The sequence below is a fragment of the Myotis brandtii genome, unplaced genomic scaffold, assembly GCF_000412655.1.
Source record: "Myotis brandtii unplaced genomic scaffold, ASM41265v1 scaffold215, whole genome shotgun sequence".
NCBI lineage: Eukaryota > Metazoa > Chordata > Mammalia > Chiroptera > Vespertilionidae > Myotis > Myotis brandtii.
The window spans coordinates 2,725,475-2,743,323 of NW_005358043.1; the positions used below are offsets into that span (position 1 = coordinate 2,725,475).

The following is a 17,849-nucleotide window of genomic DNA, read 5'->3' on the forward strand; positions in this document are numbered from 1 at the left end:
CAACACTGGCTGGGATCCATTTGACTCTTATGTTTTCCATCTCTATGCTGAAATTCCCTATCTATTATGTATCATGCATGTTATTCACCCTGGGTCTAGGTTCTTGAACATTTGAATTATAGTTATTTTAAAGTCCCCATCTCATAGTTCCAAAATCTGGGTCATCTTTGAATCTGTTTTTGTTGATTGCTTTGTCTCCTGACAGTAGGTTCTTCTCTCCTTGCTTTTTTGTGTGTTTCATAATTTTTTTGAATGCCTGACATCATGTGTAGACTAGTAGAGACTGAAGTAAATAGCGTTCATACCTGGAAATGGCATGCCTCTTCTTTTTTTTCTTTTTTATCCCCACCCGAGGATATGTTTATTGATTATAGAGACAAAAAAATCTATGTGAGAGAAAAACATTGATAAGTTGACTCTCACCTGCTCCCCAACCAGGGCTCAAACCCATAGCCTAGGTGTGTGTCTGTCCAGAATCAAACCCACAACCTTTTTGGTGCACAAGATGATGCTCCGACCAACTGAGCCATCCAACCAGGGTGGCATGCCTCTTCTTATATCAGGCTATAAAGAACTGAGCCATATAGCCAGATGTTGGGTTGAGTTGAGTTTGGTTATTGCTGTGGTTCATTCTAGTGGACCACAGCCTAGATATTCCTTTTGTGATAGGCATGTGTTTAGAGTGAGAGTGTGTGCTGTTCCACCCTTAGCTTTCAGCAGAACCTGTCCACCTGTGCCATAGAGTGGTTCTCTCTTTATGTATCTATTCCTCCCTTGGTAATAGACTGCTATTGCCTAGTACTTCATAAGTGAGGGGAGAGATGGTTTTTTCCTTATTCTAATCGAAAGACGGTCTCTGGAAAGTGCTATATGCTTGGCCCTTAGAGGTGATCTTTCTCAGGATTCCTGTCCCTCTTCCCTGTGGCAGTCTACCTCTGCCTTATGCCTAAACTTGACCTTGGTTAGGTGTTCCTATCCCTGCTGCAATTCTAGGAAACTCCACTTGGTATTAGCACAGTCTCTAAGGCATAAGACAATCACCAACCCCTCACCCAGAGGAGGAAAGTGTTTCTTTTATTTCGCCCTTGTCATATGTGTTCATCTGTGCTATGTAAGCAAGAGCTCTGATGCTTTCCCCAGCCTTTTGTGAAGGGGATAGGGCTTGGTGCCCAACACTTCTCCACTGATCACCTTCTTTGAGTCTGATTGGCCAGAGGGTTTGCTTCCCCTCTTCCAGGAACTTAAGTCTTTTGTTTCCTGGGATAAAAGGGCTTGGGAGGATACTTTTCTCTTAGCAGCAGCTGATCCCCTCCACAAGCCTGCACCATCATAAGTGTCCTGCCCTGCCCTCAGTTTTTCTCATGAGCATCTTGTAAGAAACCGTGAATAAAGCTGTGAGCATGAACTCTTCTATAAGCATGTGCCCCCAGCTACTTCAAACTGCTCTCCTAACCCATAATGCTCTTCAGTAGTTCTTTATATTTTAGCTTGTTTTTTGTATCTGCTTGTGTTGCTACTGGGATGGTACTGCTTCTGCTGTAGGTAAGACTCTTCATGTGTCATAACTCCCCTTGGAAAGGCTCGCTCCTCTGGAATGCAGGTCACCTGGTTGTGACTTCAATTCTCTGATAGGTTCAAGAAAAGTTGCCATTTTGTAGTGTATCTGAATTTTTCTTGTTGTTAGTCTTGGAATGGCATTTTTTTTCATCCTATGTGAAAGCCAGAAATCTGAATTTGTTATATAAAACAGATTTATACTTATACAAAATAAAGTAAGAAAGAATCTGCCACCTTGAGATAATCATTAAAAATCCTTTGTAAACATCCTTTCAGACAAAACTTGATGAAGATTTGCACATACAACAAGATATGGGGGACTTCATTCAACACCATTGAATATATATAATCACTCATGTGCAGTATTTCACTCCATAGAAGTAGCACAATTGAGTTAACCAATTTCTATCAATGTACGGTACCTTCCTGAAATATTGTTTCTCTTCCCTTGCTGTTATAAACAATGGCTTCATAATCTTTAATAGGGACATTTCCATCATGGAGGTGTTCTGATTACACATTTTTATATTGAATAATTTCATAGATGTGAAGCTGCTTCTATATACTGATTTCCCACAGTGAACATAAAGTCTAGGATAATCTGGAGCCAGGTGAAGAGGCCAAGCCCCACAATGACTTAGGTGGGCTTCCAGGCCTTTGAGAAGATATGCCTGAAGTTTGCATATGGCCTGGATCAACCTGGATTCCATAGGGCTTCATAGCTCAGTCACCTGCCAAAATGTTTCTGAGGCCCTGGGCAGACAGGGAGTAGTAGCACCCTTGAAGCACATCAAATGAGGAAAGTCTTGTCATATTTTTTAAGAAGTTCTCTAGCTTAATGTTCTTGTTAGAAGCAAATTTACTAGTGTTATATGTAGATAGATATTTTGTTTTGACTTCTTGTCTACACAATGATTAGTGCTCGCTTGCATAAAGCCTTATGTTTTAGTCTCAATGTTCCTAATTTTCAAGTCTCTTCTCTCCAGATTATAAGGATGTGAGGCTAGTTCTCCTCTCTTCATGTGGCTTTGTCACTCCCTCCTCCCACTAACCACCATGCACTGGCACATTACTGGTGTTCAAAAAGAGTTGTTTGCTTAGGAATTGAAAAGAAAAAAATATGTTAATTAAAAGTCAAGATTAAGTTTTAGAGACAGAAGATCACCTTCAGAATGCATTAGAAAGATTGTTTTGATAGTAATATAATTGATGACTTAAAGGAGAAAGAGGCATTAAGGCCAGAAAGAATGGTCAACGTTTCAGAAGAGGTATGTTTGTGGAAATTAGAAGAAATGACAGGATGTAATGACTCTTTCATTGACAGGGAAAAAGAGAAAGAAGACATGATAAGGAATATGGTTGCTCTGTGTTAGTTAATATGCATCATTGTACTTCTGTTACAATAAACCTTGGCTGTTCATTCCTAATTTATATGATTATATTTATGAAATGTTTTCTTTTAAAACAGTGTTAAGTGCTTAAAATGGGAAACAAATTTAAGAATTATAACTTCTGTTATAAAGAAATGTCATTTCTTAATTTTATGAATTTTTAGTTCTAAATATATATAAATTTAAGAGAAAGTGAGAAATATTTGTAAGAAATTATTTCTAATCACAACTTTTGATTACCTTTATAATTGTTAATTTACATTTTCCTACTTAGGAAGCTATCTACTTTCATATTGATATTACCATTCATGTTCACCTCTAGCTATTGTTCAGCAATCCAATATTTGTACCTGTCAGTGCAGTAGCCACATACAGACCAGCATGTGTATTCCAGAGAAAGTGGAATGTCAGCAGCTGACAAAACAAAATGACAGTTTAATGTGGACAGAGCCAGTATTCAATATAACACGCTATAGCAAAGCTGAAAGTTCAACTCAAACTAGAGAGCAAACACTCTCGTCTACTGTGGTGCTTTTTTTTTTTCCCCTGAAAAGAGAAGCTATCTTTGTCATTATCACTGTCAAGAGTATTGTCTGTTGGAGAGATTGAATGATTGTTTGCTTTACAGAAAATATGCTTTAGCACAGTCTTATCTCTGTCGTAGAAGCCATCATTTTATGAGAGTCAGGAAAAGGGAGCCTTAAAATTTTTTTACTATATGTGAATTTAAACACAGAGTTGTTTTTTATAAACTTTCAATTACTGATATGACTTTGGACATAGTGAAATAAATAAATATAAATGTCTTTCTACATGGAAGCTTATTTTGTTTTACCAACTTGTTTTTCTAACTTTCCATGGATTAATTTTTCAAATTTGAGTTATTTTTTTCTCTGTTACCATACTGGCAAATGCCCTCCAAAGCTCGTGGCCCTTTCCCCAGTGATTTCCTAGGCTCATGTTAACCAGAAGGCAGTGAACTCACTCTCAGCCTGTGCCCTGGGAGAGAGGCATTTGAGGTGGATCATGCCCTTTATTTGAGAAGAAATAGGTGGTATGACCCCCAAAAGTGCATGCCTTCAGGGACCTTGGTGACCCCCAGGTTTTTGAAGCCAAGGAAGCTAATGATAACAAAGACTTCTAGTTGTTTTTGTCAAATTGGTGTTGTTGTGCCTTAGACTTTCTGTTTGATTAGCTTCCTGTCATGTGAGCCTTGGAAAGACAGTCACTATACTGGTGGTGGTAGGTGGCAGTTTCCTCTAGGAAGTTTGAGATACAGTGTAGAAAACTAAGGGGAAAATTATTGGGGTCGTTCTAGGATCACCAAAGAGCTCCCAGGACTGTAGGGACTGATGGAGTAGGAGTTAGAGTTTACAGAACTCAGTAAGAGTAACGGGTTAGGGCCCAGGTTCAGGATTAAGCCATTCCTGAGAAATCTATCAGCCAGGGATGAATCAGAACTAAAGATCAGCTGTGCCCAGGCACAGCCTTCTGTCCATGACCTTATGCTTTTCCATTTCTATAAATTTCATGAATGCCCTTATTCTAATCTTTAGCTGGCGACTCCTAATTCTATCTCTAGAACTGACCTCATTCAAAAATTCCAGGCCCTTGTCCCAATTGCCTATTGTGGGTTTTTATTTGATTGTGCCATGGGTACCTCAAACTGTGTCTGAAACTACATTTAGCAAATTCTTCCTTAATAAAAGGTGAAGGAGGAAGAGGAGGGGGGGAGGAGGAGGGGGGAAGGAGGAGGAGCAGGAGGAGGAGGAGAAGAAAAGGAGAGAGAGAGAGAGAGAGAGAGAGAGAGAGAGAGAACTAGCACACAAAATTGTCCCTATTTCTATTATTTTTTCTTATCATAGTGAATAGTACCATTCTCCATCTAGTTGCTCATATAAGAAATTATAGGCAGTTCTCTTCTCACTCAAAAAGTGCCCTAAATTCTATCTCTTTCATAATTCCTCTCAAATATATTTTCTCTGCTTCAGCCCTGTTTTCTTTTCTATTGTATCTTCAGTGCTTCAAATGTTTCCTAGCACAAAGTAGGAATTCAGCAAATATTTAGTGAGTTAAAGAACAAAGAAAATAAACAAAGCCATTAGCCCTGTAGGAAACAGTTAATTTAGGAAACAGATACAACCTTTAAAAATAAATACATTTTGGAAAACATTCAAGAGAAACTTTTATCCATTAAGCAGGACAGGCTGCTACGAAAAACAAAAAAAAATCTGAGGGAAAAAAAAATTTATTGAAGGTAACAAATTTTTTAAAATAGCAATGGGCAGGGTGAATAATAAAATTGACACAGCTGAAGATCTAATTAATTAAAGTGGGAAAAAGTCTCAGAAATAATGTAAAATAGCAGACATAAATTATGAGGAAAGTTAAACAGTGGTTGCTACAAGAAAATAAAACAAAGTATTCAAAAGGAAAAAAAAAGGTTTGAACCCTGATTCTTATATTCAGCTAAAAACTTAAGTATGAAAAGAAAAAAAGATATGCAGGATGATTTGGACACAATAAAAGGGAGAAACTAGGTATGACTCAGAAGTCAGGGAAGCTAGAAAAAAATAAAAGTTGAAACATTAAACTAACACTTGGAAGAGACTTTTTTCAGCGGCAAAGTTTAGTAACAGGTTTACACTTCCTTCTCTATGGATAGTTTCAATTACTTAGGCCTGTAATAAGTGGTATTTGCATAAACACACTGTTAATATTATTTACTAGATTTCAGTTTTTAAGAGTCAATGTGTAGATAAAGCATGGAGGATTTACTTATAGTTAGAGAACAATCTTATAGACATTGACAATATAAAAATAACATTCCTTCTAAAAACTTGGAAATTAGGTGAGTGAATATGTTGGAAAACATAAAAGTCTAAATAAATTTCCATTTTCACAGGGAGGAGTTAATATATCAAGTATACAAGTTTATATATATCAAAATCATTATAAAAGCAACAACAAGCAGGTGGGGGAGAAGGTGGAAGGTAATATGAATGCTCTAAAATCTTCATCTTTATTTGTGGGGAGCCCAAATCAATAAAGGCTATTATCCTATATAATAAAAGCCTAATATGCTAAGTGTCTGACTGTTTGTTTGACTGTTCGACCAGTTACTATCATGCGCACTGACCACCAGGGGGCAGACACTCCAACCAGTAGGTTAGCTTGCTGCTGGGGTCCAGTCAATTGGGACTGGGTGAGATGGGCCTGACATGCCCTGGAGCCCTCCCACAGTCCCTCCCTGGCCCCGATCGTTCATCAGTGGGGTCCCTCAGCCTGGCTTGCGCCCTCTCGCAATCTGGGACCCTTCAGGGGATGTCAGAGAGCTGGCTTTGGCCCGATCACCGCAGGTCAGGCCAAGGGATCCCACTGGTGCATGAATTCGTGCACCGGGCCTCTAGTTTATTTATAATGATAACAATGAGAAAAACTAAAAAACAAGAAAACAATATACCTTAGCTTCTGGGAAGTAAGAGTTATATGTTCATGTATACTATTCTATTTGCAGTTTTTTTTTTAAATATGTGCATACATTATCATTTAAAAATCTAAGGCAATATGAATGAAGAAGTCAATAGCTTAGTGTATGTGAAGTGTCTGACACAGAGTAGGCACCCAATTATAGTTTTTTATGGCTGCAATTAAAAATTTTATTTTTATATGTGGTAGCTGATGTCAGCTGTGTTCTCTCTGTCCCTTCAGATACAAATAAATTCAGGTCAAACCAATTTTGTGCTTTGCGGTAGCCTAGAGTGTGTCCTCTGGTGTCTGCAGATGCCATGGTATCGTGGTGGTTGTCGCTGTGAATGGGCTCCTCCCACTGAACTAAAGCACATTCTGAGTCTCATTGTGCCCCACTTGCCATCCTAGTTCACACTTTGTTTAATTAGATGCTGAATTCAATCCAGTCCTGTGATTTCTACTAAAAGCATCCACTCACATGACAACTTTGCATTTGTAAGTTTGAGGAGGTTGAAGAAGGTTAACTGACAGGGACAGTTTATATCACGAAGATGCTATTTCAAATTAAATATTGCACATCACCCCTGGCAAATGGTCAGCTGCAGCTTCACCACATATTCACATCTCTAGCTCTGTGGTCTTGCTTAGCCATTTTCTCCTCCTCTAGCTCTCTTCTCAGCTTCCACCTCTGATTGCTTGAGGGAGCTTGAGGTCCCTTTTATTTTATTCTGTAAGACTCTCTGACTCCTACTCCCATACCTGACTCCAGATGCCACTTGGCCGAGCCTACCCTATGGAGATGGGCAACAGATCAAGGTACTTTTGGGTCACAGAATCCACTAGAGAAGTTAGTGGTGGCAATAAGGGGCACTTTTTCTGTCTATTGTTTTGGAATACAGCAATAACTAACCAAGCAGATTGTTATATGCAGTACATTTTCTCACTGCCATCTACTCTTCTCATCATCAGAGAGAGTAACAAAAATTCACCCTGAGTATCATCTAAAATAAAAGATTGTTTTAAAGCTTGTGTCTTCACAAGTAATAACTGCCCATTTCATTTTTAAAAGATATAATGGTAAAATTTGATCACTATATAATGACAGAGTAATGTATTTTTAAAAAAACTATAGTGGGAAAGTTGGTCTTAATGGACCATAGTTGCCCAATTGCAAATATATATATATGCCTAAGCGACCAAACAACCAATCGACCGGTTGCTATGATGCGCACTGACCATGAGGGGGCAGACACTCAATGCAAGAGCTGCCCCCTGGTGGTCAGTGTGCTCCCACAGCAGGAGTGCTGCTCAGCTGATGGACCCATCCCGGTGGCCTACCAACCCAACAGCAGCCACTCACTCTCTCAGTAGACCTGCAGGTCCAATCTCCAGAGAACGGGCCAGGCACTGATGGACCGGCACTGCTGGCATGATCTTGACAGTGCAGCAGGTCTCCTGGAAGTTGGCCTTGGGCACCGCTACCACTTCTCCTCCCTAGATGCTCCACAAGAAAGAAACGATATAAAATCAGCCGACAAGTGGATCCTGACAAACTGCACAAACGTCAGCAGCACGGGTCTGAATCCCAGGCCGGTGAGGGGATCCCACCGCTCACCCAGATTGCCAATCGTGTCCCACCCCCCGCTCCTCGGGATAGGCGCCAGATGCAGGGCTTATGGCTGGGGAGTGCTGCTGTTGCTGGGGTGCGAGCCTCTCCCAATTGGGACTGACTGAGCATGAGCCCGAGGCAGGCGCAGTGGGGCTGGGATGAGTAGGAGTGGCAGGCAGGAGCAGCAGGCAGCATTGGACTGCTGGTTTCAGCCTGATCCCCACAGGACACCCCAAGGGAACCCACCTGCACAAATTCGTGCACCAGGCCTCTAGTGCAATATATAAACACTGAACTTTATAAATTGGATAAGGCAGAGAAGATCCCTGTGGGACTCTGGTTGACATATTTAAGTCTCAGTTTCCTTTCTCTAAGCTGCAGAGAATCCACATCTTTATGCATTAATTTGAAATGTTATACAGGGTAGGGCAAAGGTAGGTTTAGAGTTTGTATGGAAAGTAATACAAACATTAATAAATAATAACACAAGAATAAACTCTGTTTCATGTATTCACAACTGTAAATCTACTTCGTCCCACACTATATTTACCTTGGTTTATTTCCTTTCCAGGTTGCACCTGACATATCTATTGAGACACATGAAGATGAAGAGGTGAAAATTCAACCTGAGTATCATCTAAAATACTCAGTGGACCAGGTATAATATGACTATTATGACCATTATTATTACACTAATTATTCTTCATATTGATGCTGGCTATTCTTAAAAAGTAGCAATGACTTTGATGGAGAATTAGTTTTGTTTGTTGTTTTTCCTCTTTAAAAAAAATCTTCGTTATTGAGAATATTACAGATGTCCCCCTTTTCCCCCTCATTGCCCCCCTCCATCCAGTTCCCACCCCACTCCAGACCTTCATCATCCTACTGCCTGTGTCCATAGGTAAGATCTTTGGTTAATCTCCTCCTGACCCCCCTACCCACTTCCCTCTGAGATTCATCAGTCTGTTCCATGCCTCTGACTCTATTTTACTCACCAGTTTGTTTATTAGATTACTTGTTCACTTATTTTTATTTTTAGGTTCAATTGTTGATAGATATGTATTTGTTGTAATTTTAGTCATATTTTTATCTCTTCTTCTTCCTCTCCTCCTCCTCCTCCTCCTCCTCCTTCTCTTCTTCCTCTTTTTAAAGAATTCCCTTCAACATTTCATATAATACTGGGTTTGTGGTGATGAACTCCTTTAGCTTTTTCCTGTTTGTGAAGCTCTTTATCTGACCCTCAATTCTAAATGAGATCTTTGCTGGGTAGAGTAATCTTGGTTGTAAGACTTTGCTATTCACTACTTTGAATATTTCTTGCCACTCCCTTCTGGCCTTCAAAGTTTCTGTTTGAGAAATCAGCTGACAGTCATATGGGTACTCCCTTGTAGGTAACTAACTGCTTTTCTCTTGCTTCTTTTTAGATTCTCTCTTTGTCTTTAATCCTTGGCATTTTAATTATGATGTGTCCTGGTGTGGGCCTCTTTGGGTTCCTCTTGTTTGGGGTTCTCTGTGCTTCCTGGACTTGTAAGTCTATTTCTTTCATCGGGTAGGGGAAGTTTTCTGTCATTATTTCTTCAAATAGATTTTCTTGCTCTCTCTCTCTCTCTCTCTCTCTTCCTCTCTGGCACCCCCCCATAATGCAAATGTTGGTATGCCTGAAGTTGTCCCAGAGGTTCCTTATGCTATCTTCATATTTTTAGATTCTTTTTTCTTTTTCCTCTTTTGTTTGGGTGTTTTTTGCTTCCTCATATTCCAAATCATTGATTTGATTCTCTGAATCCTCTACTCTAACTGTTGATTCCCTGTAAATTATTTTTTTAAATAATTCTTTCTTGTAGAAAGTTCCACTATTTCCGCATTGACCCCTACCAGCCTTCTCCCATTCCCCACCCAGGTCCTTACCACCTCATTGTCTGTGTCCATGGGCCATGCATATATGCATACAAGGACCTTGGTTGGTTACCTTCCAGTCCCCCCTCCTCCCACTTCTCTCCAAGATTCCACACACTCTTCCATGCTTCCATATCTCTGGATCCATTCCATTCATCAGTTTATTTTGTGACTTTCCACATATGAGTGAGATCATGTGATACTTATCTTTCTCTGACTGACTAATTTCACTTAGCATGATACTCTCCAAGTCCCTCCATGCTGTCTCAAAGGGTAAGATATTCTTTTTTACTGTTGCATAGTAATCCATGGTGTAAATGTACCACAACTTTTTTATCCACTCATCTACTGATGGGCACTTGGGCTGTTTCCAGATCTTTGCTATTGTGAATTGTGCTGCTGTGAACATACTGGTGCATACATTCTTTCTGATTGGTGTTTCTTGCTTCTTAGGATATGTGGCAGTTCCATATTTAATTTTTTGAGGAAACTCCATACTGTTTTCTATAATGGCTGTACCAGTCTGCATTCCCACTTACAGTGTAGTAGGGTTCCCTTTTCTCCACATCCTCACCAACACTTGTCATTGATTGATTTGTTGATGGTAGCCATTCTGATAGGTCTGAGGTGACACCTCATTGTCATTTTACTTTGCATCTCTCTGACAATCAGTGAATTTGAGCATTTTTCATATGTCTCTTGGCCATCTGCATGCCCTCTTTGGATAAGTGTCTATTTAGGTACTTTGCCCATTTTTAATTGGATTGTTTGTCTTCCTTCTGTTAAGTTATATGAGTTCTTTACATATTTTGGATATTAATCCTTTATCAGATGTATCATTGCCAAATATGTTCTCCCTTTTGGTTTTGTTGATAGTTTATTTTGCTATGCAGAAACTTTTTATTGTTTGTGTTGTTGTTTTTTTGTTTGTTTTAAATATTTTTATTGATTTCAGAGGGGAAGAGAGGAGAGATAGAAAAATCAATGATGAGAGTGAATCATTGATTGGCTGCCTCCTGCACATTCCCTACTGGAGATAGAGCCTACAACCCAGGCATGTGCCCTGACTGGGAATTGAACCGTGACTTCCTGGTTCATAGTTCTATGCTCATTCACTGAGCCACCTTGGCTGGGCCAGAAGCTTTTTATTTTGATGTAGTTCCATTTGTTTATTCTCTCCTTAGTTTTCTTTGCCCTAGGAGATGTATCTGTAAACATATTGCTGTGAGGGGTGTCTGAAATTTTGCTGCCTATGGTTTCTTCTAGGGTTTTTCTGGTTTCACAACTTACATTTAAGTCTTTTATCCATTTTGAGTTTATTCTTATGCATGGTGTAAGTTGGTGGTCTAGTTTCATTTTTTTGCATATATCTGTCCAATTTTCTCAACACCGTTTATTGAAGAGACTGTCTTGAATCCATTGTATGCTCTTGCCTCCTTTGTCAAATGTTAATTGAGAGTAATGACTTGGGTTGATTTCTGGGTTCTCTGTTCTGTTCCATTGATCTATATGCCTGTTCTTGTGCCAGTACCAGGCAGTTTTGATTGCAGTGGCTTAATAGTATAACTTGAAATCTGGTATTGTGATCCCTCCAACTTTGTTCTTCTTTCTCAAGATTGCTGCAGCTATTTTGGGTCTTTTTGATTACATATACATTTTTTGGATTATTTGTTCTAGATCTGTAAAATATGCTGTTGGTATTTTAATAGGGATCACATTGAATCTATAGATTGCCTTGGGTAGTATGGACATTTTAATGATGTTGATTCTACCAGTCCATGAACACAGTATATTCATCCACTTATTTATATCTTCTTCTATCTCTTTTTTCAATGTCCTGTAGTTTTTTTAATATAGGTCTTTTGCCTCCTTGGTTAAGTTTATTCCTAAGTATTTAATTTTTTTGTTGCAATGGTAAATAAGATTGCTTGTTTAGTTTCTCATTCTGAGAATTCATTATTGGAGTATAAAAAAGCCATTGATTTTGGGGTGTTGATTTTGTATCCTGCTACATTGCCAACTTCATTTATTAAATCTAATAGTTTTTTGGTGGAGTCTTTAGGGTTTTCTATGTACAATATCATAATAAGAGTTTTACTTCCTTCTTTCCAATTTGGATGCCTTTTATTTCTTCTTCTTGTCTGAAGGACTAGGACTTCCAGTCCTACATATGTTGAATAAGAGTGGTGAAAGTGGTCATCCCTGTCATGTTCCTGTTCTTAGGGGAAATGGTTTTAGTTTTTGTCCATTGAGTATGATGTTTGCTGTAGGTTTTTCATATATGGTCATTATCATGTGAGATATGCTCTCTCTATTCCCAATTTGCTAAGAGTTTTTAATAAAAATGGGTGTTGGATTTTGTCAAATGCTTTTTCTGCATTTATTGATATAGGTGTTTACCTATGCCGCCATCTTCGAGAATTAGTTTTATGAAGAGTCAGAGGACATGATTGCCTCCATAATATGATTCTGGGGTGTAACCCTGACATACTCAAAGAAATACTTCAGATTTATGGAGAAACAGGGTGTATTGTTCATGTAATTAACTTTGTGATGTATTTTCTATTGAAAGGTTGAAGAGAAACATATTTTGGAGAAGGAAATAGAAATGTTAAAGAAAAGTTTAGAGAATGAAAAAATGTTGACACAAAGGTACTGGAAATAATGATTCATAACTACTCATTTGTAGCTAGTACAAAATTTAACTATCTATAAATTTATTACAGGTTTAGGAAGGAATCAGAACGGATAAACAAAATATGGGAAAAGAAATTTCTTATTCTCCAGAACAGGTATAGTGTGGTAATATATAAAAATTCTAGTTATAGAAATGTGACCTATCATCTTTTAAGGAAATGAGGCGAAATTTTTCTGTATATATTAATTAATATTAACAAGAAGTTCAAAATAATTGGCCTAAAATAGAATGGTAGTCAAAGTCACCTCAAAGAAAAAATAATTTAAAACTTTCATTTCCAATGTCAATGTTTCAACTTTTAATGGATCAACAGCACAGGCAGTACCTATTGATTCCTGGTTTAATCAGACCTGCATAATCATCTCTCTTCATAGGGCGTTAAAATGTTTTCCTGCTCATTTGCACATATTCATATTTAACTGGTCTATAGCTTCCTTGTAAAATTGCTTTAAATACTAGATCCCCTTTCCATTTTTAGACAGGCAACACCAACTCCTTAATTCTCAGATCTAATTTTTATTCAGATAATTATTTTAATTTCTCTTCTCCATGTCATCTTTGTCTTCTTAAATATGGAGAAAGTAAAAAGAAATGAAGAAAGTGACACTAAAATTCTGAAAAAGCTTAAAGCAATGCCAACTAAAAAAAATGCTTATTTTTTTCTTGTCCTAACATGTTAGTATTAAAATTCTATGTTCTGTTCTCTCGGTTTCTGCCATAATTTCCACTAGAATTTCTTTGCATGTTGGAAATTTCTTTGCAAGATTTTCTCACAGTGAAGCATCTACAGGATAGATTCAATGTTGGTCTGATGTCCTAGGTCACACTTGAGGCTCATACCTGACTTCATGGGGTGATAATGCCATACATTTGCACTGCACTTCATAAACATACAGTGTGTGTGTGTGTGTGTGCGTGTGTGTGTGTGTGTGTGTGTAAAATTCTGAATTGAAGCACTGAAAAATCCAGGTGTCATGTTGAGAATCTACATAACAGAAATACCACCAGATGATGAGTGAAGGCTCTCCTCCTTGTGGTAAAACGTTCTGCTTTCCACTCCGGCTTGTGTGTCACATCTGTGATGATAACTATTTTGTGCTCTGAAAAAATGTGCATATTAATACGTCCCCTGTCCCTTCACAGAGTTATTATAAGGATAGCATATAGATACAGGTGAAACTAGAGGATGAGAACAAAGGAAAGTTTAAACACCCACCTAATTTCATTTCCCCACACAGGGAATTGGAGCTATCTCTGAAACCGAATAGAATGTCTTTCCCTTACTTATTTCTGTGGGGTTTACTTTCATCCTTAAGATTTATCATGTATCTGTGCATATGGAATTCATTCTCTACTCAATGACCATTTACAAGAATATCTCAGTTTTACTTCAAATTGATTTGCTGTTAACCAAGATGTTGACAATCATATTTATCAACTTGGACTCTGAAAACTTTATGCTGTTATCTAAATATTTAGAACAACAGGAAGTATTATTACACACTTTCTATATGTTTTCTCATTTAATTAACTAACTAGAATATAATGTTGGGACATAATGCATTTATTCATAATGGTTTGGTTGCATCACCAAGGGCTAACTCAAGGTAATACATGCAGCAACATAGAAAGTGCTGTGTCATGGTGTGGTATGGAGATTAAGTGTGCTAAAATGGCTATTTCATTTTGCAGTAACAGGTCGGAGATCAGGAACAATCATTTTTGTTTAGTAGAAGAAAAACTTCACCTTAGTCCAGGTGACAGTTTAATCCAATAATTTCTCAGCCAATTCATGGTTTATATTCAGTCCCAGTTGAATTCGGAGCATCTTCTCCAAGCTCCTTTTTCATTTTTACTGAATTAGCTCTATTTCCAAGAACATCGAACTTATACAGTGCTGACAAGAGCAGGGACTAGTCCTTTTTCTTAACAAGGCATGCCTGGCTCTGCTGCTAATGTCATCATTGCCTTTTCTCTTGGCACAATGGTGCACAGGTGTGCCACATCAGCTCAGGAATAGATCACTACCTGGGTGTTGCCACTGTGATGGAGCCACTCCCACCTCAACTCCAGGAATTGGTCCATAGGAACCCTTCTGAGCCAGGATACAAAATCAATATATAAAAATCAGTTACTTCTCTTTCTTTTATTTTTTAAAACATCTTTCTATACACTAATAACAAATTACCAAAAACTAAAGAACAATCCCATTTACAATGGCATCAAAAGGAGTGAAATACTGCCTGGCTGGTATGGCTCGGTGGTTGAGCATCGATCCATGATTCCTGGTCAGGACACATGCCTAGGTTGTGGACTTGATCCCCAGTAGGGAACATGCAGGAGGCAGCCAATTGATGTTTCTCTCTCATTGATGTTTCTCTCGTACTATCTCCCTTCCTCTCTCTCCAACACCAATTAAAACATATTTAAAAACAAACAAAAACTTCATTAAAAAACAGAATGAAATACTTATGAATAAATGAACCAAAGAAGTGAAAGACCTGTATAGTAAAAATTATTTCGTTGATGAATAAATTTGCAGAAGATGAAAATAAATGGAAAGATCCTCTGTGCTCATGGATTGGAAAACTTGATATCTTAAAATGTCCGTACTACCCAAAGCCATCTATATATTCAATGCAATCCCTATTAAAATCCCAAAGGAATTTTTCAAAGAAATAGGAAAAACAATTATAAAATGTGTATAGAACCACACACACACACACACACACACACACACACACACACAACCAAAAAAACCCCAAAACAAAAAACACCCACAAATAGCCAAAACAATCTTGAAAAAGAACAAAGCTAGAGGCATCATGCTTCCTGATTTCAAACTATAGTACAAAGTTATAGTAAAACAATAGAGTATTAGCATAAAAATTGACATGCAGATCAATGGAAAATAAGAGAATCCGGAAGTAAACCCACATATATGGCCAATTAATTTATGACAAAGAAGCCAAGAATACTCAGTAGGAAAAGGACAGTCTCCTCATGAATGGTGTTGGGAAAATTGAACAGCCACGCCCCAAAAAATGAAACTGGAACCCTGTCTTACCCTGTACACAAAAGTCTACTCAAAATGGATTAGGTCTTAAATCTAAAATCTGAAACTAAAATTCCTAGAAGAAAACATAAAGTAAACTTCTTGACATTGGTCTTGGCAATGATATTTTGGATTTGAAACCAAAAGCAAAGGCCACAAAACCAAAAATGAACAAATGGAACTACATCAAACTAAAAAGCTCCTGCACAGCAAAGGATATCATGGTCAAAAGTAAATGGCAACTTACAGAATGGGAAAAAATACTTGGAAATCATATATATAATAAAGGGTTAATGTAAAAAAATATAGAAAGAACTCACATAGTCCTAGCCAGTTTTGCTCAGTAGTTAGAGCATCAGCCCGTGACTGAAGGGCCAGGGGTTCGATTCCAGTCAAGGATTGCAGACTCCATCCCCAGGCACATGCTGGAGGCAACCAATCTATGTGTCTCACATTGATGTTTCTCTCTCTGTGTCTCTCCCCCTTCCACTCTCTCTAAAACAATCAATGGAAAAGAAGCCTCAGGTGAGGATTAACAAAAGAAAAGAAAAGAACTCACACAACTCAATAGCAAAACAACAATAATAACAAATGGCAAAAACACACAAAAACAAACAATCCTATATAATAAAAGCCTAACATTGTCCCCTCTACTGGAGTTTGGCTGGGAGTTCGATGGTTCAACCAGTTGCAATGATGTGCACTGACCACCAGGGGGCAGACGCTCCAACCCGTAGGTTAGCTTGCTGCAGGCGCTTGTGGACTGGACTGGAAAGTGAAGGGTGGGGTGAGAGCCATCAGGAAGCTCCCAGAGTTTGGCCTGACCCCGCCCCCTTCCCCCCCCCCACGGGCAGAAGCTGGTGGAGCCAGAAGCCAGGAGGGACTAGGTGGCATGGGAGGTTGCTACATGTGATCCCAGAGCCGTGGATTGCGCAGCCCTCCACAGCCTGTGGTGTTCTCAGTGCACAATTTATACTTTTCAGAGCTGCTTCTTTTTATTTAAGTTTCACTAACTACTCCAGGAAAGTGGATAGCACCATTATGGGGGGAAGGGTCAGGCACAACTGCCTGAGGCCAAGGGGTTGATCCCCAGTGTGGGGCATGCAGGAAGCAGCTGATCAATGATTCTTGCTCATCGTTAATGTTTCTATCTCTCTCTCACTTCCTCTCTGAAATCAATAAAAATATATTTTAGCCCTAGCTGTTTTGGCTCAGTGGATAGAGTGTTGGCCTGCAGACTCAAGGGTCCCAGGTTTGATTCCGGGCAAGGGCATGTACCTTGGTTGAAGGCACATACCCAGTGATGATTGTTTTATGACTCGGGATATGGTCAATTTTTAAAATGTTCCATGTACACTTAAAAAGCATAGAAATCCTATCGTTGGTGGGTGCAGTGTTCTATATATTTCAATTACATTAACTTTACTGTGTGGTTCATATTTTTTTATATACTTACTGATTTTTTGCTGCAGTTACTATTGAGAGAGAAGTATTACATTTCCCACTATGTTTATAGATTTCTTTATTTCTCCTTTTAGTTCTGTCAATTATTTTTCTTTTAAATAATTTATAGCTATGTTGCTAGAAACCTAAAAATTTAGAATTCTTGTATTTTCCTGTGAAGTTATCATTCATATGTGTCATTATGAGATAGATACTCCTCTTTATCTCTATAATGCTTCTTGGCTTAATGTCTCCTCATCTAATATTATAACTATATCACTATTCTTCAGTTAAGGTTGCATGGTGCACTTTTTCCAGCTTTTTAAAATCAACCTATCTTATTTTTATATATTTTTTATTGTTGTTGTTTTTTTAGTTTAATGGCTTTTTTAATTAAATTGTTTTATTGCTTAAAGTATTACAAAGAGTATTACATATGTCTCCTTTTTTCCCCGCCCTTGACAATCCCCTGGCCTCCCCTACACCCCAGGGTCTTATGTCCATTGGTTATGCTTATATGCATGCATACAAGTCCTTCGGTTGATCTCTTACTCCCCTCCCTTCTGCCCCCCAACCCTCTCTGGCCTTCCCACTGCAGTTTGACAATCAGTTTGAGGCAGCTCTGCCTCTGTATCTATTATTGTTCAAAAGTTTGTAATGGTCTTTATTATCCATGAATGAGTGAGATCATGTGGTATTTTTCCTTCATTGACTGGCTTATTTCACTTAGCA

The 17,849-nt window shown here is 38.4% G+C and overlaps 1 protein-coding gene across 1 annotated transcript in view; it reads left to right on the forward strand.

The window, feature by feature from the left end:
• LOC102256196 (chromosome unknown open reading frame, human C10orf67) overlaps positions 1-17,849 on the forward strand; it is a 104,929-nt gene that overhangs the window by 66,993 nt on the left and 20,087 nt on the right. Inside the window, exons 11-13 of the mRNA XM_014539383.1 lie at positions 8,600-8,686; positions 12,494-12,573; positions 12,648-12,713. Coding sequence (XP_014394869.1) covers positions 8,600-8,686; positions 12,494-12,573; positions 12,648-12,713 — 233 coding nt within the window. The remainder of the gene's footprint in view (positions 1-8,599; positions 8,687-12,493; positions 12,574-12,647; positions 12,714-17,849) is intronic.